This window comes from Acipenser ruthenus, chromosome 4 (assembly GCF_902713425.1).
Source record: "Acipenser ruthenus chromosome 4, fAciRut3.2 maternal haplotype, whole genome shotgun sequence".
NCBI lineage: Eukaryota > Metazoa > Chordata > Actinopteri > Acipenseriformes > Acipenseridae > Acipenser > Acipenser ruthenus.
Genome location: NC_081192.1, coordinates 25,499,703 through 25,520,348, shown reverse-complemented (window position 1 = coordinate 25,520,348; position 20,646 = coordinate 25,499,703). Strand labels below are relative to the sequence as shown.

The window sequence follows — 20,646 nt, the reverse complement described above, 5'->3', positions numbered from 1 at the left end:
TAAGTATTAATGCTGTTAAACCTGTAAAAGCACTAGAACGGCCAGATTGCTTATTACTTGGGATTTACGGTGGTCTGCACAATCAACCAATCCACTTTTTTAAAGCATTTAATAAACCGAAAAGAGCACTACTACTGTTCTGATTCGTTAAAACTTCTAATTAAATGAGTCTGTGTGATTTTCTTGATTTATTTAAAAAGTTGTCTGAACATATAGCACACCCAGTGCACGAACAAAACTACTTACAGGAGTTTAAAACATCTCTGTCCTCCTTAAACGTCACCCCTGGATTTAAGAGTGTGCTCAGAGCATATGTGTGTGTGTATATATATATATATATAATATATATATATATAAAAATAAAAAACAATACGTGCAATTCTGACACTGGGGTGACTGACGCACAGGCCAGTAACCTGGTGGGTGCAACTGCAGGCAGAGGTGGGAGTCTTGGCTCCGGCGCAGCGACGTATGATTCTCCAGGGGGAAAGTACGTGACATCAGCCAACTGCGTTGTGACGTCTGGAGCTTCAGGGGGAGTGGAGTGGGAGACCAGGCGTCCGACTGTGCATGGTGGTGCACCGGCCTGGGCACTAGGTCCAGCACAGGGAGGTCCGGGCATTCTGGCAGGGTGTCTAGGAGTTTGGGGCAAGGGATCGCACCCAGCGGCACCGGACTGGATCGCATGGGTGGTGGTCAGGGCTGTGGTGGAGGTGGGCTGCTCACCGCCTCCCCCTTGTCTGTAGCCGACGGTAGCACCTCTAGCTCTGCCGCATGCGATTCTTGCTCCGCCACCTGTGACTCTTGGCCCACCGCAGGCGATTGCTGTGGTGCAGACCATACCACTCTTGCCAGGACCCGCTGCAGCTCCGACACCTCTGGTTCGGGTACCTCCGGTTCCCGTGTGGGCAACCCCAGCTCTTGCCTCCAACGCTGGTTGCTCTCTCGCTGCAAGCGGTTGGCTTCCTTTTGGGCAGCAGTCGACTGCACCAATTTCTTTATCAGGTCTTCTATTTCCATTTTATTTTTTTATTTATTTAAATCTGTGCTGGGTCCATCGGGCTTGGTACTGCGGCCACCATATGTGAAGTATTTTACTTATTTTTAAGGTTCGTAGCCCCTTTGAAACAGACCCAGACACAAGATTTGAAGTTTTTAAAGCACTTTCGCGCAATTTGTATTCATTACAGGGGGAAAAAAAACCTAACTCCCACACGGAGTACTAACTGGCTAAGCCGTTACCGATTTTAAACAAAACAGTTTTAACACACACACAACCAAACAAAAAGGTTCACACAGTACCTTTTGAAAACCATACTGGTTTCTTCACCTTGACAGCCTCTCTTCACACAGACTGGAGACTGCCTCGAACAAACATTTCTCTCTGTTTAAATACCTGCCTGCTACAGGCAGGTGACAGCAATACATTTTACAAAATGACTACACATTTATCTGGCAGGGACAGAATTTAACCCTATCCCTGCTAATCCCCAACACATTGCTTCCAGGCAGAGATCCGCTGTGCCACTGTGTATATAGGGAAGTAATATTAAAAGTTTACAATGCATTATTAAGCCCTCATCTAGAATATTGTGTTCAGTTCTGGTCACCTTGTTACAAAAAGGATATTGGCATTCAAAACAGAAAATAGGAGGCACTATTTACCACAGAGAATTGTGAGGGTCTGGAACCAACTCCCTGGTAATGTTGTTGAAGCTGACACCCTGGGATCCTTCAAGAAGCTGCTTGATTATTATTATTATTATTATTTATTTCTTAGCAGACGCCCTTATCCAGGGCAACTTACAGTCGTAAACAAAACTACATTTCAAGAATCACAGTACAAGTAATAATACAATTAGGAGCAAGATAAAAAATACAATGACTTTAGTTCTAGTTTGGTTGATGAGATTCTGGGATCAATAAGCTACTAATAACCAAACAAGCAAGATGGGCCGAATGGCCTCCTCTCATTTGTAAACTTTCTTATGTTCTTTATATATATATATATATATATATATATATATATATATATATATATATATATATATATAATATACTGCTGTATTTGCTTCTCTAGGTATATGAAATGCTTGTGGAGACTGGAGAGCTGGGCAACACCTACGTCATATACACAGCTGATCATGGCTACCATATCGGACAGTTTGGTCTAGTGAAAGGAAAATCCATGCCTTATGATTTTGACATCAGAGTCCCTTTCTTTGTCCGTGGTCCCAACATTGAGCCAGGATCAATGTAAGATATTCTATCTACTGTATCATGGTATGGTAGTAGCCCAGACTGAAATAATTACATCCACTTTTTAACTAGATAGCCTTTGCTTTATATCTTACACATTGTGTGCATTTTTGTAGTCATAGGTCAAAATGTTTCCCTTCCACTTTCAGGTAAAATGTCAGTTCAGACACAGTTATTAGACATGTTGATACATGATGGGTGTCTCACAGCCACAGACTATGTGAATCCTTTCTTCCAGGTCTGAGTTTGGAGCGTATGATTCCAGAATTCTGCAGTTATTTTTTTTTCACTAAAACTAAATTCTTTGAAATCTGTTTAATACATTCAAAAGCTTAGCCTTTCATGAAATTTACTTTAAAAGCAGGCATTTTGTATTAGGCCACTTTGAGTACAACAGGTATTTTATTTTAGGAGGTTCTGCTTAGTGGGAAACCCATTTATTGGTACAATGTGTTTGCATCAACATGTCATTTTGTTCTGCAGCAATCCTCATATGATTTTAAATATTGACCTTGCTCCAACAATTCTGGACATCGCAGGACTCGATACGCCTCCAGATATGGATGGAAAATCTATCTTAAAACTGCTGGAACCAGAAAAAACAGAAAACAGGTTTGTTATGCGGTGTCAGTTTTAGGTAAATATGGGCATGCCAAAGGTGGGCTGACACATTTCAGCATCTGAGGCCTGGATTTGAATTCAGCTGAGATCACAAACGAAATTAGTTTGGAGTATTCCATTTTTTCCTGACTGTACAGCAGTCCACAGAACAATAACACATTACAACAGAGCACAAGCTTGTACAGTTGTCAGTTGCAGGGGGAAATGAGGTCAGGATTGAGGTGCATTGACTGTTTTTTTTTTTGTTTTTTTGTATGGCCTACATACACTGCTTGCATACCCTTGCTTTTTATAAACAATAGTGTATGTTCAGTTCAGTGCATTTTGTTAATGTAATTGATTTTGACACATGCAGCAGATTTGGGATATTTCACTGTAAATGTACTTTTTTCCATTGTTCTTGATATGTTGCATACAGCAATGTGTGATGTGTTTTTATACTTCAGGTTCAGATCAAATCGAAAACCCAAAGTCTGGCGGGATACAATCCTTGTGGAGAGAGGGTAACGTCATGGCGTGTTTTCATTATTTTATTTGTATTAATTGTATTAACAATGTCCCTCATTTGTCAGATATGTTTTTTCTCAGCTGGCATTTAACTGTTCTTGCTGGGAGACACTCACATGACTTGTTTTTATTATTTCGCCTGTATTTCCCTACCCCTTTAAAACTTTGTTAAAAAAAAAAATGTCCTGCTTGGAGCTAAGCGTTCAAGTAATTCCATCAATCTTAGTTGAAGGCAGGACTCCCTGGACGACAGCTTGAACAATGAAGTTGACATTCTTCATGTCTTTTGGTTTGTCACTGCATGAAATCGCATACCGTGTAACAAGGTGGTTTATTTTGTCAGCTTCATATTAGTGGCTGCTGGAGAGAGCAAGAACCATTAGCTGTTAAGCACAGTGCTTTCCATGGAGAAAGCCAGCAATGAAGATAACTGTTAAAATAACTTTGAAAAATGTATAACCTCTGTGTGGAAAGTTATCAGCAGCAGTGTATTTCCATCGATTTATTTATTTTAAAGGAAAACATTCATGTCAATAAGAAAATATCATTTTATATTGATCTGAGAATTATTTTAGTTCCTTTAGAATAAATTGATTTTGAAAAAAAATGTTTAACATTAGTACTGCAAGTGTGTGGTTTTACATAGGTGTAAATAGTGTGCATTCGAACACACATGCCATACTGTCATACATACAACATTGTATTTCCAATGGGTTCCTTTGCTGCAGAGGTGATGCACTAGCAGGTCAAGTGGCCATAATAAACCTCCTCAGTGATTTTGTGGCTGAACTGGGATTGGAGCCCAAGTCTCCTGGCTCCTACAGCATTACTCTTAACCACAAGACCACATAGGTCTTAATACCATGGACAGATTCCAGAAGCAAGCAACTAAACCAACTCCATTATGTTGCAGCAAATTTCTTCGTAAGAAGGAGGAGAGCAGTAGTAATAATATGCAGCAGTCTAACAACCTGCCCAAGTACGAGAGGGTGAAAGAGTTGTGCCAGCAAGCAAAATACCAGACCGCCTGTGAACAGCCTGGCCAGGTAAGAACCAAGATGGTTACTTACTGTTTTATAACTTCAACATAGAAACATTATAATGGTTTTGTTCCACATATGATAAATGCAGGGTCATATTTATATAACTCACAGTATATTGTATGCAGTTACTACTCTGGAGCAGTTACATAGAAAACGTATAATTTGTATTTTCATTGCAAAGTTATGTTCAAACAGTTGCTGGTAGTGTGTGTCCACTGCCTGCTATCACCAAACCACTGTTAAAAAAAAAAAAAAAATATGGATAAAAAATTGACTTGGATCATCACTCTTATTCTTGAGTAGTCAATTACAGTACAGTACATATGGGCTACTGGCTTTATTGTGTAATTAGTTTACATACAAGTCTGATTACAAGACACATTAATCAAGCATACCCTGTGAATGCCATGTTGTGCAGCGATGATGTATATTAGAAACAACATTTTTAATTGGGAGAAATCTTTCATAAGACAGTAGCGTTTGGGTGTTTCTTTATATCCAGATGTCTGAGGGAATAGCACTTCCATTCCCATTAGTGTTTCAAGTGATTTTTATTTTAACTTAAGTGCCACCTTCTTGCTTAGTTTGTGGCATGGTCTTTAGAAATAGGGTGGTCCATCTGTTGTGTTCAAGTCAGTATACATTTTGATACCAAAACTGGTCCGAGACTTGAAAATACAAATTACTTAATGGTTTTGTAATAATAAACTCTGCGTATAAGTGTGTTTGGTGATTCTCGCTAATGCAGCCTCCAAAACATAACACATTTTTGTCCTAAACTTTCAAATACGAAATGTAACCATTACCGAAAGGGTATTTACCTCCTAAAGACCCGAAACCTGAATAAGATCTAACAAAGCTGCTCAGCCGAGCCTGTGACGCAGTCAGCCCATCCCGAGAGTATAAAGGACTGCACACACAGATTTCCGCGCCATTTTTCAGGAGAGCCTATTTGGATAAGTACTTGTTACTTTTTCTGCTATAGATTTTCGCATTTATTGTGTTTTTACACAAATTATGTGATATTAAAAATAATTGCTGTATGTTTTACTAATTACGCATATTTGTGCCCCACAGCCTGTTTGTTACATCCCACTGCAGCCTCGCGTGAAGCCAGTGGCTTGAGTCGCTCCTTCCCATCAAGCAACGGCTGACTTTATGCTCAGCCACGTTGCTGTCTTTTAAGCAGACTGAGACAGCAACTGTACATTGTTTGTTACGGTACACTGCATTGCTACTTGCATAATGCCTGGGTTTTATCCCTGTGACACATGCAAGACCAGTCTGTTGAGGACAAGCACGGCAGATGCTGTTCCTGCCTGGGGCCAGAGCATGCAAAGGAGGCACTGGTGAACCACAGTTTCTGCAAGTTTTGTGTTCTCTAAGCGCACGCTGGAGAAATGTCTATCCTGCAGCCCTACAGTGCGCTCTTTGGCCCTCACTCCTGCACAGCGTTCTTCCCCATCGTCCTCTGGTAGAGAGGTGGTTGCGTCCTCACCCCATATGCCAAGGGAGAGCGGACGACGCACCCGGGAAAGTAGCCCATGCAGGAAGCAATCTTCACAGTCTTCCTCATCTTCCTCTGCCTCTCCTTCCCCTCCCCCGACGAAGAAGAGTCACCGTTCCAAGCGATCGGCAGGCTCAAAGCAGATGGAGAAGCTCTGGGCAGCAGTTTCCCAGCAAAGAATGATGCTCGTAATTACTGCGTAAACGTTCGGCGCCGCCTGTCCCCTTGGGGTCCCAGGGGGGCTACGAGTGTAGATTGGCAGCTCAGTGTTGGTGAAGTCCTGATCTGACAGCATGTAACACAGACAATTCTTATGATTTACATACCGTTTATTTTTCAGTAAAAACAAGTTTTACATTGCAGTGAGTTTGTTCTGTTATATCTGCATATTAAATACACCACACCAAGCACATTGTCATACATTTTCATTAGCACAATCTGAGAGCTAAGTTTAGTAAATGGCATGTTTTTTTGTTTTTTTGTTTACTACAATCAAGTAAGCTGCAGTACACAGTACACTTCCTAATTACAGCCCCAAGTATTTCTGTGTCTTCTGCTGTCACATTTTTTAAATGGTCAGTTTGAGAAATAAACTTTGTTTTCCCTGCAACAGCTGACCCTGCTTTAGTACAAAACTCATGCTACATACTGTTTTACATAATGGTAACGGTGCTCTTAAATTACCGTGCCTGCTTCTTTGGCTGAAGAGATATTATTAGCTCATCGTCTAACTATGGAATCTTGTGCAATTAAATCATACATAAACTTCTGACGGTAAACAGTGTAACTAAATCTATTATATCTGGGATGCAAGACGCAACAGACGAAAAAAATCCATTCACATTGACTCAAAACTTTATTTAGGCACTCTACGATTTGACTGGCGAAAGATAACGTTGTGTTTTTGAAGTTCACAAAGATTTGGTACGGTAATCTTTTCACTTCTTTGTTTGTTTAATTCTTGCGCTTTTTGCTGCATTAGAGCCCTTCATTAATAATTTTCTTTATTTTAAGTTTCCAGGGCATTTTATTAATGGCACGTGTGCAATACACAAACCTTAAGTGTATTTTTATTTGTTGCCGTTCTTGTTCTAAGTTTCTTAAATGCAACTGGTCATTTTAAGCTACTTTTTTACGCAACAGTACTCACACATGTTTGGTCACCATCACAACTATTGCAAGAATCTGGGGTTCCTGTATTCTGCTGGTGTTAATACAGCATCTCTCTGCACTTAAAAGCATTTTTTTTTTTATTTGATCAAATTGTTACCGCCCTTCTCGCACTTCGTTATTAAAACATATATGCATTTTTTGTTTTTATACAGACCGGCGTCATGTCGCATTCGCAAACATTAGTACTTGCTTTTAAAGGGAGATGCGGAAATCAACGAAGGAGCTGGTTTACTTGCTTTCCAAGCGACCACCCCCAGTGTGCAAACCAGCAGCAAACTGGCACCCTAGGCCCCAGCATCCCCAGCTGCGCCTGCTGCCTGAGGTGGTGTTCAGAACCGGCCCGCAGCTCCTTGCCATGGAGGCTACAATAGGTTCCTCCGCCCGACTCAGAGACAGAAGCCTCAGGCCAAGCCACATGCCCAGGGCCCCTTTTCAGGGAGCCATCTTGAGTATTGGTGTCACAGACCCACAGGACACTGCGGTGGTGTCTCAGGAGGTAACAGCTCTGCTGTAAAAATGGGCTAGTCACATAATAGACCCCCTCCAGTTGGAGGAAAGGTTCTACTCCAGGTACTTCCTGGTGTCCAAGCAGGATGGTGGCCTCAGACCGATCCTCAACTTCAGACAGGTCAACCTGTATCTGAGTCAAAGGAGTTTCAAAATGTTGACAATGCAACAGTTGTTGCAGTCAGTCAGTCCAGGCGACTGGTTCACCACAGTGGACTTCAAGGACGCCTGTTTCCATATCTCTATAAAACCAGCCCAGAGGAGGTGCCTGTGGTTCACCTTTCAGGGAACAACGTACGAGTTACTGGTCTTGCTATTTGGCCTCTCTCTAGCTCCCTGTGCCTTTGCGAAGTGAATGGAAGCTATCATGGCCCCATTAAGACACAAAGGCATCAGAGTACTCAATTATTTGGACAACTGGCTCATTTGTGCCCACTCTTCAACACAGGCAGATGCCGACACGGAACTTGTCACTGGCTGCCTTCAACAGTTGGGTCTTACGGTGACTCATGCAAAGAGCCAACTCGCACCTTCTCAGACAGCCTCCTATCTAGGAGTGTGCTTGGACTCTAGGTAAATGCTGTCCACTCTGTTGGACGGCAGAGTGCAGAGAATAGCCGCCTGTTTAGAGCTTTCAGCTCAACATAGTGCTCACGGTAATGACGTTCCATAAACTTTTGGGCTTGATGGCAGCAGCTTCTCGGACCCTACTTTTTGGTCTCCTGTGCATGCATCCTGTGCAGGCCTCTTTCAACAGCAGGGTTTTTCAGCCCACTTTGAACCGAGACTGCCTATTGACAGTGTCTGAAGGCACTTTCTTGGTGGAAACAGACTGCCCATCGCCGCCTCAGCATAGTGCTGGACAGTGTCATCGGAAGGGAGGTCGTCACCACAGATGTGTCCAGCCTGGGCTAGGGCGCTGGGTGTAATGGCAGGGGTGCGCAAGGTGTGTGGGAACCCTCCTTGGCAGGGTCTCCACATAAATGTTTTGGAACTGCAGGCAGTTTACCTGGCCTTGCAGAATTTTCAGGAGGTTCGAGGGAGACGTGCTGGTGGCGTACATAAACCACAAGGGTGGCCTCAGGTCTCCCAGTCTCCATCGCGTGGCCCGCAAGCTTTTGTACACGAGAACCTCCTCTCACTGAGAAAAGTGCACCTGCCGAGGTGACAAACTAGGCGGCGGACCTCCTCTCAAGGGGAGTTCCCAGCGCTTCTGAATGGAGGCTGCACCCCAAGGTGGTGAGCCTGATTTGGGAGAGCAGAGTTAGATCTTCCCCTTTACATTAATGGTCTATCTGGCAGCTCTTTCAGTTTGCCATGTCAAAATTGGCTGGGTCTCCCCAGGAGCTCAATTCCTAGCAGGGCAATTTTTGAAAGGAGCTCAGTGGCTTCGGACACCTATGAAGGACATTGTTCCTCGCTGGAGTCTTAACGTGGTGTTTGATGCACTCATGATGCCTCCATTTGAACCCTTACATTCAATTGAGCTGAAATTTGTCACTCAAAGCGGCTTTCTTGCTTGCAATCACCTCCGCAAACCGGTAGAGTGAGATGCAGGCATTCTCAATTGCGAAAGCCTGCTTAATTTTTGCAGAAGCCAGGACAAAGGTTACGCTCCGTACCAATCCTGCTTTTTTTGCCGAAGACAATCTCGGCATTTAATGTCAACCAGTCTGTGGAATTGGAGGCTTTCCATCCACCTCCTTTCCAGTCTCACAGAGAGCGGCAGCTCCAGGGGTGAAATTCTCAACAAACAAGTGCAGGTACTCGTATGCACAGCCGGGTGTAAACATTTTAAAAATCGAGACAATTTAAGTGCCAATGAATAAATACTTTTAAAATGTATACATATCGGTACACAATATATTTAATAAGCCTATAAAATAAGCCTTAAAAAAGAACGGATCAATTATAACCAATTCACCATAAACAAGGAAGCTTGCTATTTCAGGTTTTTTCCTCCATCTTATTTGTATGATTCTGCATGACACACACAATGTTTAGAATTCATATCCTAGCCTTGTATAATGTATTATGCCTGTATGCAATGTATTTGCATTGTTTTTTACTATTTGTATTTAATGTACTATGCCCTGTATTTCAATGCATTTTTGTATTTAAATGTATTATGCGTTGTTCCTCACTGTCTTGTAAAGCGCTTTGTGATGGCGGTCTACTATGAAAGGCGCTATATATAATTTATATTGATTGATTGATTGAAGTACTGAAAGTACTACACTATGCAGTAACTGCTGTAGAGAGGGAGTTATGTTTCAAGATATCCTTAAAAAGGGACGATGTTATAAAAAATGGTATTAAAAAAACAATAACAACTGTGCTATGAAAAAATTATACAAAAAGGTCTAAGTCAAACAATGCATAATAGGGGCTAAGATACCCCTCAAATTATTTATGTAACAGGCACTACTACTACTAATGATGTACTTGACTTGGCCATTTTAATCTCCATAGTATTCTTAGAAATCATCCCCATACTTTCCAGACCCTGGGTACTCACCTACAACAGGACCGGGCCATGCTACAGTAATAGCCTTGGATTAGAACATATATAAGCCTGTTTTTTCTTTTATGTATTTTTTGCTTATTACTTATCCTACAATAATATATTCTGTGTGTTTCTCTGTTGTGTTTCTGTGTAGATTAATTACCATGATCTATTCCATAAAGATTTTCCAGGCAGAAACAGTATAAAAGTAGACTTAAAAAAAGTATTCCTGGTTTTGTTTTGGTTTTTTTTAAGATGTAGACACTCGTGAAAACTCATGTTTAACTTAAATAAACTCTTCAAAATGTTTTAGAAAAGGGGGCATTGTACAAAGAAAAAAACACCTCACCGTTTTAGTTTTCATTTATTACAGTCCTCATAACACAAAATACTAGGATCACAACAAAACAAAACGTTGATCACTATGCTTAAACATGTACCTTGCAAGTTGGGCCCGTGTTTGAAAAGTGTGAAGCACACCTACATCTGTATCCCGATTCTGACTCGCTTACCAGAATCTGAAGCAGCTCTTTCTTGATCCTGTTTTTTTAATGTTAATCCCTACTGTCCCACACATCACTTGCCATTTTAGAAACTTTCATGCAAATTCTGGCAATGTGTTAAATCGGTGCAAGGCAAAACGCGTTATGATAATTATTTCTAATATTTTTCAACTATATAATTTATGGAGAACACTGATGTGGCTTTTTGCCTTCAAATTCATGTGCAGCAATGTTCGTTTCAAATATTTCAGATAGTTTCTCCGCTACACTAAAGAGAGTAATTATTACTTCATAATAATCTAAATTACTTCATACCGCTGTTTTCACGTTGCACTGCTAAGGTGTTTTTTTTTTTTTTTTTTTTTTTTTTTTAAGCAGACGCCCTTATCCAGGGCGACTTACAATTGTTACAAGATATCACATTATACATTAATTCACATTATACAGATATCACATTATTTTTACATACAATTACCCATTTATACAGTTGGGTTTTTACTGGAGCAATCTAGGTAAAGTACCTTGCTCAAGGGTACAACAGCAGTGTCCCCCACTGGGGATTGAACCCACAACCCTCCGGTCAAGAGTCCAGAGCCCTAACCACTACTCCACACTGCTGCAACGAATGAGCACTGACACAAAGCGAAATGGGTGGAGATTTGTGATTCACGCCAAAATGAAATCTGATAATAATGAAAGCTCGGCCAATCAACATGGAGTGATTGTACAGACATTAATGGTGGCCAATAGCGATACCAGAAACAGAAGCAGTATGAGGAAACAGAATGCAAGCAGCACAAACTGTGTTGAATGAAAGCACATTTGAGAAACGTTGCGCTAGTGGAATGTGTGAGTGGATGGAATGCATCAGCGTTGGATGAACAGCAGATTAAATAAGTTCTGGTACCCAGTACCGGCATCAAAATAAGTCCCGGTACAGAGTTCCGGTGAGTACCAGTAGAATTTCACCCCTGGGCAGCTCCATACGCTCTGCCCAGTGCGACCCCTAGCATATAATGTTGACAGGACGAAAAGTTGGAGGCAGTCCGAACAATGTTTTGTCTGCTATGGGTCCGTCCCATGCGACTGCTTGGGTATACTGATCCATTCGGTAACATTTGGTTACATTTCGTACATGAAAGGGAACGTTAAGTTATTATCATAACCCTGGTTCCCTGAAATAGATCACTGCATCCATGATTACAGCAGACTTGAAGGGGCGGGCATGACTGCGTCACAGGCTTGGCTGAGCAGCTTTGTTATCTTATTCAGGTTTTGGGTCTTTAGGAGGTAAATACCCATTTGGTAATGGTTACATTTCTATTTCAGGGAACCAGGGTTATGATAATGATATGATATGATATGATATGATATGATATGATAACGTCTTAGTTTATTACAATTAAGTAGAATACAATAAGGACATTCATTGAAGATGACAGAAAATAGACTGCTTTACTGCACCAGAAGGCACAAGCCCCCCTTTGTGTGTCTGCATTACATTATGATCTTGGGATGCATTATAGATCTTTGCCTGTTGATTCAAATGCATTTCACTTGACTTCATTGTGCAGCACAGAAAAAATTTGGGCAAATGTAAACCCAGTACAATGAAGGTGGTGTTGCCATCTCAAACATTGCAGCGGACGCAGGATCGGCTATGTGGCAGTTTTATCAGAAAACATTTCATGTTCTCTCTCTTTTTTTTTTTTGTGACATCATATTAATAAGCACTTTATTTAAACATAATACGTTTAGCAGACACAGTGTAGTGAGTTCTTAAGTAGTTTATATACTTTAAACCACTTTAAAAGTATGGTATTTAAATAACAATATATGCCTAGACACTACACTAGGCAACTTGCCGCCCTAGGCAAAGCCTAGCACGGCACCCTTATATCAGTCAGGTAATTATTTTATTTATTTTTAAATTCAGTAGGTCTTTGATTCAGCTTGTATTGTGCAGTCGCTCTGTGTGCGCGTATATAACCTGGTTTCTGTTTTGATTGTACAGACCGACCATAGTGTATAGATTTTAAATTGGATTTTCCCCACGGTATATGGGATTTTAAAATTACTGTTTCATAACTTCAATAATGTCAGTTTTTAAACTGTAATATGAAACAAAATGTTGAAAATGAAGGTTCCTTTTGATATTGCAAATTAGATTTTTCTTGCTTAACAACTATTCTACATAAGAACACAACACTATAGGGAAATATCCAACCATTGAAAAACGGTAGGTTGTGGGGCAGATACTAGAATAAGCTAAGCAGACTGAAAAGATATAGCTTTTTAACTTGCACAGCACACATTATGGATCACAATTTAACATTAATCTGTGCCGACAAATGATCTAATGTGTGTCTAAGGTAGAAACAGAACTATTTACACTCCCAGTGTACCGTACATTTTGAAAATACAAACTTCCACAAAAACTTAGCAGAGAGGGCACCACAGACGTCAACTACTACCTTCCCCGATACTGTCAGTCTGCTTACAAACAGCACTGCAATTAAACTAACTGCTAGAATACTTGCACAATTCTCTATGCATACCCTTTTTTTTGGTTTTCTTAAGGGTAAGCACATATTATGAAACATGAAGGCAGCTAACACCATATGCGGATCCCATAACATGTTTAGACTGCAGGAAAGGGATTCAAAAGGTCTGTCCTTAAAGCTAAACGAGGAAGAGTAGCACAGCAGTACGGCACCAAGTGACACTTTGTAAATAATACTGCATGAATGAAATTCTGAAACCCAGCTCTGCTCTGCTTAACACGAGCCACTTATGTCTGCCGTGCAAAGAGACAGCCCAGCTGCCAGTCACCACTGTCTCTGTCTGTGTCTCGGATTCTGAGTGCAAGTAAAACATTGCTGTCAGACACACAATCTAGCTGTCAAGATGTAATTCCTTCACAGGAAATTCAATCAGTGCAGCATGGAGGTGGTTTGGACACAGCTCCCCACAGTTCTGAGCAAATGTCTGAACTATAGTTTAAAAAAAAAAAAAAAAAAAAAAAAACAGCCTCTCACCACAAACGTGGTGTCAAATTAAGAGATTAAGGAGAAATTAACTTACATATTTTTGTAATGGCTGTGTGTTAACAGTAGCAGAAGCTAGGTGGGTTTTTCCCCGGTGTCTGTATTTACTTAGTTTAAACTTAAAAATAAAAAATAAAAAAAACCCCGTCATCAGTCTTTTGAACCTTTTGTGTTAATTTTCTCTGAACAAAATAAATAGGATTCCTGTGACATGTACAGGAATTGTGATACTATTCGCGGTGCTGGAGGTTATAACTACTTCTATCTAATTTCCTAGATTGACCTGTGCTCTTGATCACCAATGTTGCGGAAGACTTTCTTTGGAGATAAAGTACATAACACTTATAAAGTGCTTGGAGCCTAAATGGCAAATTAGCTACGTTACCGCTTTTAGGTGCATGGAGGACTTTTCTCTTTGCCTGGTTTGTCTTGTAAATAAAGATAATAGTGTATACGTAAAATGCCAGTACTGTTTTGGCAGGCGCACCAGATGGTAAATTATGCCTCTGTGCAGATTGTGTGTTTTTTAATTTTTTATCTTCACTTTGGTTTAACAGAAGTGGCAGTGTATTGAGGACACATCAGGAAAGCTGCGAATTCACAAATGCAAAGGGTCTCTGAAAGTTTCAGCAAAAAGAAAGCGGACAAGAAGCCTGCGATCCAGAGGGTCCGGTTCCAAGGAGGAGTGTGACTGTGGGAAGACCGACTACAGGCCAACCAGAGGGGAGCGACGGAGCCACAGACAGCTTTCTCAGGCTAACCAAAGTAAGCTGGCACAACAGGTAGAGTTAGGGACACCTGCTTTTAAAAGTTTAGGTGGAGAACTCTTCGTTGGCAAAACCAGTAATAAATAACTTCTGTGATCTCAAGAGTGTGTATATGGGAGTTTTATTATTCCTTCAAACAAATAGCACACATTTTCCACTGGATCGAAAGCTTTGAAACTGAAGGCCTTTTTGTTGAGTTTTTGGAGCGTTGTTGGAAAAGCACAGAGAAAGTTGTCAAATACGGTATATATCAAAATGTATCTAAAAAGAAAATACTTAAAAATAATAATAATAAGATTGAGTTAGAATATACTCCACTGTAGATGATACACAGAAGTATTTTAAAAAAATGTCCCAACAATGGTCAATTATATACTGTACATAGTCAGCGTTGTTTAGAGGTAGAGAAAGCTGGTTTAAAAAAGTCACTGATCTTGCTGAGTCTTTAATTGTCATAATTGCTCTTTATATTCAGACTGCCAGGCTGAGAGAGTCTTAAGTCTGCTTTCTGCTCGCTTATCACTGCTTTCAGTAACTACAATACAGTACTGTCCGTTGGCTTGCACTATACTGTACTCAATTTAATTAAATTTAATTAAATGATGGCCATCCACTTCTGCACAGATACGCTGATTTCCGCACTAATAAAGTGTGTGAATGCCCGCTTCTGCATAGATCCGATAATGTACTGTATTAAACCGTACAGATTACTGAAACACAAATTATTGAAAAACTGATAAATGGGAGTGTAATGTACATCACATGTATCCATCTTTTCTGTTACGTGTAAACAGTAATATGCATGTTACAAAATGTAGAAATGTGCTGGTGCCCTCTAGTGGCCATTTGACTAAACACACTTGCTGTATGGGTAATTCTCTGCAATAGGGGTACAAAAAAGACTGTCCAATGTAACACACAAACATAATCTAAACATCAAGTTCAGAGAAGTAAGATTACTCCAACAAACTGTACATCCTGGAGTTCTGTGTAACAAGAGGTGCCTTTTAAGAAAAAAAAGATAACTTTTTTTCTTCATGCAAAAAACCCCCACAAAAAACACATTTATGTACATTTTGCAGGGTACAAGCCACGCTTTGTTCACACTCGGCCAACAAGGTCCCTGTCGGTAGAATTTGAGGGGCAAATTTACGACATTGACCTTGAAGAGGCACAGCCAGCCTACGAGCCACGGAACATCAGCAAGCGCCACTATGACTTGGAGCAGGAGGATGTGGAGGAAATGCTGGCTGATGACAATGCAGTGGGACAGCCCAACTCTGTAAAAGTCACTCACAAGTAAGCTCAGCACCATCTAGCTGTCACCATAGCAATAGATACAGTCCTGGGATTCTTTTTTAAATAGCAGACAGGGCCAGGAAAATGTAATAGACTCAAACTGTGTTTGTCCATGCCTACTGAGTATAAACTGAAAATGGTTGTTTTGACATTGAATAGGAACATGCCCATATTTATTAGACTTTTTTTGAGTTTCTTAATAATGCTTCCTTGTTTGTTTGTTTGTTTGGATAGCCACTAGCTAGCTAAAGTAGGGGATGGATTTATTTATTTATTTATTTATTTATTTATTTATTTATTTATTTATTTGACAGACGCTTTTATCCAAGGCGACTTGCAGGTGTTACAGGGCAGTACAGGATTACAATCAAAGATTAATATTTAAATACAGTATAGTTTACAGCAAGTGCTAATAATACTACTAAAATACAATCTGAACTAGGATGCAACAAGTTAGGATTACAACAAGTTATATCTACAATGGCATATTAGTAGCGCTTTAGCTGAGGATCCAGTAACGTGGTGCGTAGGTCAGACAAGTCCAGTGCATAGTAGGAGGGGCAGATCAAGAGATCTACAAGTGCAGTCTAAACAGGTGGGTCTTGATGAGGCGGCGGAAGGCAGTGAGAGACGGAGCAGTCCTGAAGTTCTCCAGTAGCTGGTTCCACCACAGAGGTGCTAGGGAAGAGAAATAGCAGCACAGGAGGATGGAGAGTGGAGGGAAGGCATGACCAGTTTAAACTTTTTTGTTAATCCAATAATTGTCTGCCTGAGTTAATTTTAACATACTAAACACTTAATAGAAGTCAGCACTTTCACGAAATATCTTAAAACAGTTTAAAAAATATGAATGCATTGATTGAAACAGGGATTCCCCAAAATAATGATACTTAGTACTCGCAGTGGGGAGTGTACAGTATGTACAGATGAACACAACGCAGCTCAACACTAAAACAAAGATTCTATAGATTCTTTAGCTCTGCTGACCACCTCACTCTTTGCTTGTCTTGTAGATGTTACATTCTGGCCAATGACACAGTGCATTGTGAGAGAGAAATCTACCAGTCATCCAGGGCCTGGAGGAATCACAAGAGCTACATCGCCCTAGAGGTTTGAATATATTTGGTTATTTCGTGGCGTTTTAAATTGTTGCTTTGTGAGACACCGACATTGAATGTTACCCTTACATTTCAAATATAGATTGAAGCTCTTCAAGACAAAATTAAGAATTTGCGAGAAGTAAGGGGACATCTAAAGCGAAGACGACCAGATGAATGTGACTGTAGTAAGAGGTTTGTTATGTTGCGTTTAAAGTCTAGTAGGACCTGGGCCAATGGCAAATGCACAGCACTTTACTCACAGCACACTTCTTCTCCACTCCTAACTCTCCTACACAACCCATCCCAAACATTCATTCCTTTGATCTTTTATAGGGTGTGACCAGGGGTCAACCAATCATTCCCTTACCACCTGGCCACATTCCACACTTTTCCAATCGCACCTCAAACACAATTTTGATCTCCAGACAACCACACATCCCTCCAGATGCACACATCCCCCCTACTCTGTCACTATATACTGTGTGTAATATATATATATATATATATATATATATATATATATATATATATATATATATATATATATATATATAATGTTATATATACAGGCATATTGTGAAATCAGGCATTTTGTGAAAAGCCTAAAACTTTCAGCCATTTTGCAAAATGACTGATTTTAGGAGCATCCCATTACACAATTTGCCTGCTTTACTCAATCATTTCACGAAATACCTAAAAGTTTCAGGCATTTTGCGAAATGACTGTGGTTATAGGCATTCTATTACTCTATTTGACTGATTTAAAGGTTAATTAAGAGTGAGGAGAATCTGTCATGTTTGTGTTAGCATTGATTGCATTCATTTTTAAAATGTCAACTTTTCAGATTGTTTACTGCATTTCTTGTGGTTTATAATAAGAGATGATTATAATCAGGGGTTCACATAACTTTTATCACAGGAGTACCAGCAGAAATGGTTTGGTACTCGCCAGAATTGGGGGTAATTTTATCCAAGTCGCTGTCTAGCTCCACCTTCCCCGACAGTTCAAACAGTTGGGATATCAAGGATCAGAGGTGCAAATCTGGAGCTGATTCCTAGCGCCAGGGTACTTCATATAGTGCAAACTACATTAAATGATGGCGTCAGTAGACAATATTATTATTATTATTATTATTATTATTATTATTATTATTATTATTATTATTATTATTATTTTGTATTTGTTAGCAACCATAGATGACTACTCAAATGATCCGCCCACACAGAAGGTTTGTGTCATGTGAGAAGTTGTAAGGGGGCCTTGATTAATAATAATAATTAATAATTTAGCATCAATAGGCTCCCTGTCAAGGATGCTGGGTTCAGGATCAGAGGTTTCAGTGATCATCTTACACACATGAATATGCATCAGGGCAGAAAGGCGTGAGGCTGATTAAATGCTGACCCACGCTCACAAGCAGCACTGTTTAATGGCAGTGCCAGAGACAACAACAATAGTTTATGAATGTTGAAGTAGGAGTCCGGATTGCTGGTTATTACAATGTGTAACAAATCATCACGCATTCTCTGTTTATTTCAATAGCCTACCACCAAATTCCAGCCCTGGGGATTCAAAAGCAAAAAAACAAAACACTGCTTCACTTTATTTGTGTTGTTGAACATGTTAGCTTGATGGCAAAATGGTATTTATAGAAGGATATAAGTGAGGGCAAAAAATATATTATTTTAAGTAAAATGCTTAAGCAAATGTATTTTTTTAAACTCACGTTTTTAAATGTAATGGCTCTCAAGCATCGACACTTCCTCTCATCCACGCTTCAGAAGTGAGCTTCCACAACACCACTCCCCATACCTACATCCCTCTTCTCTGAATGGACAGCTACAGTGGTTTGCAGAAGTATTCACCCCCCTGCAAAGTTTTCACATGTTGTTGGCACCTGAGCGTACTCCCCGACGCTTTCAAATTAGACTTTACATGTAGAATCTACACAACCTACTCCACATTGATAAAGTTAAAAAATGCATATAGACTATAAATAAGTAAGATTTACAGGGAAAAACCGATTAATCTCAGTTGCATAAGTACTCAACCCCTTTGCTACTGCAGCTGTAAATCACCTCAGGTGCAAATGATTTGTTTGAAAGGTCACAAAATGAGTGAAATGGTTTCAGCCTGTGTGTACTCAAAGTGGTTTAACTTGTAGATAATTTCCCTCAGGTATACAAAGGCTTTCAAGCTGCAACTCACATAGTGATCCAACAAAGCAACCATGAAGACCAAGGAGCTTTCGAAACGAGCTTACAGAAATGACTGAAAGTTTTAGGCATTTCTCGAAATGCGTGATTTCACAATGTGCCTGTAAAATATATAATCTCATAGAAATACATCTAATTCCCCCAAACTTAATTGAACACCCTAGCCCAATTAAAATACTTGCAGTCCAACTTGGTTGCTGTTGAGTCCTTAGTGAATTTATACATTTGACTGTTTTTTTAATGGGGGAGAAATGTGAAGCACCCTGAGTTCTAATTGGAATAATAACTTGGGCTTTTTGTTTTCTTTTACAAACAAACAAACAACAGCTACTTTAACAAAGAAAAGTCACAGAGAAACAAAGAAAAACTGAAAAATAGCAACCACCGTCTCCATCCCTTTAAGTGAGTACAATATCTTCCTATTGGACTGATTTTAATTACTGTGTGGTAACCATTTTCAAAGCTGATGCATTTGATCTGCTGTAGACTCTCTATCAGTACCTCAATTTATTAGTTACTTATGTTAAAATATTACAATACTACCCTGTTGGAGCACAGATTCATTCCATTAACATCTGTATCCCTAAACAAAAACTGGAAGATGTGGCAAAGACAGAAACATCATTGCCTCCTTCTCATGATATTATCATGCTACTAATTTTGTGTAGCAAGCTGACTTCATATTCCGCAGGTGGATCTGATTTGATAACTCATCACAGTATATAAATTAGGCTTTCCCTGACAATCAAAAGAGTGTAATCAAAACTAAAGCCATCACTTTTGTTCTTTTCAGGGAAGCATTACAAGAGGTTGATGGTAAAGTGCAGAACTTTAATGAAAGTCGGCGAAAGAAAAAGGAGAGAAAGCAGAAGAAGCGCTTGAAGAAAGGGGATGACTGCAGTCTGCCAGGCCTCACCTGCTTTACACACGACAACGACCACTGGCAGACCGCACCCTTCTGGAACTGTAAGTGAAGTACGGTAATCCTCTGTGCACTGTACTGGACAATAGTTTTACTGATATGTTCTTCTTTGCTAAAACATATGGCATCAAATTTGAGTTTGTTGAAAATGACTAAAAATAGAGGCCATGGCCATTGGCTTTAGTGTTTCACTGAAATGAATGTACAACTCTTGACTGGACAACCATCAGTTTAATGCTATTTTTTCCCCCACAACTACTTGCCAACACCTAAGTTCATGCAAGTGGAAAATGTGATCTGCAGTGCAGTTTTATTCTTCTAAAAGAAGAGGTTATAATAATGTTTGTCTTTTTTTCTGTCAGAACTTGATCAACTGTTCAATTAAATATATGTTTGTGCTGTTTTAGGCTGCCATAAATCATCTGTCAAATGACAATGAAATCAATGCCTCTTTTTAAACTAATTACAGTGGGATCGTTCTGTGCCTGTACCAGTGCCAATAACAACACTTACTGGTGTTTACGAACAATTAACGACACACACAATATCCTCTTCTGTGAGTTTGCTACTGGCTTCTTGGAATATTTTGACATGAACAGTGATCCTTATCAGGTAAGAAGTATCATGCTGAAGAGGGTAGTAGGGATTAAATAAGGGTATTCTGGTTTA

General features: G+C 39.9%; 2 protein-coding genes across 7 annotated transcripts in view; one reads left to right on the top strand and one right to left on the bottom strand.

Moving 5' to 3' along the window:
• Nucleotides 1-20,646, top strand: part of LOC117400528 (extracellular sulfatase Sulf-1-like) — a 103,507-nt gene that overhangs the window by 70,271 nt on the left and 12,590 nt on the right. For all 6 annotated transcript variants that reach the window (XM_059022228.1, XM_059022227.1, XM_034000624.3 and 3 more), the window contains 11 exons: nucleotides 2,081-2,256; nucleotides 2,743-2,871; nucleotides 3,327-3,383; nucleotides 4,301-4,433; nucleotides 14,231-14,438; nucleotides 15,523-15,739; nucleotides 16,753-16,849; nucleotides 16,940-17,031; nucleotides 19,383-19,457; nucleotides 19,849-20,021; nucleotides 20,447-20,589. In XM_059022228.1, the coding sequence (XP_058878211.1) occupies nucleotides 2,081-2,256; nucleotides 2,743-2,871; nucleotides 3,327-3,383; nucleotides 4,301-4,433; nucleotides 14,231-14,438; nucleotides 15,523-15,739; nucleotides 16,753-16,849; nucleotides 16,940-17,031; nucleotides 19,383-19,457; nucleotides 19,849-20,021; nucleotides 20,447-20,589 (1,500 nt within the window). The remainder of the gene's footprint in view (nucleotides 1-2,080; nucleotides 2,257-2,742; nucleotides 2,872-3,326; nucleotides 3,384-4,300; nucleotides 4,434-14,230; nucleotides 14,439-15,522; nucleotides 15,740-16,752; nucleotides 16,850-16,939; nucleotides 17,032-19,382; nucleotides 19,458-19,848; nucleotides 20,022-20,446; nucleotides 20,590-20,646) is intronic.
• Nucleotides 16,052-20,646, bottom strand: part of LOC117400379 (solute carrier organic anion transporter family member 5A1-like) — a 61,058-nt gene continuing 56,463 nt past the window's right edge. Inside the window, exon 10 of the mRNA XM_059022229.1 lies at nucleotides 16,052-16,417. Within this exon, the coding sequence (XP_058878212.1) occupies nucleotides 16,314-16,417 (104 nt within the window). The 3' untranslated portion in view covers nucleotides 16,052-16,313. The remainder of the gene's footprint in view (nucleotides 16,418-20,646) is intronic.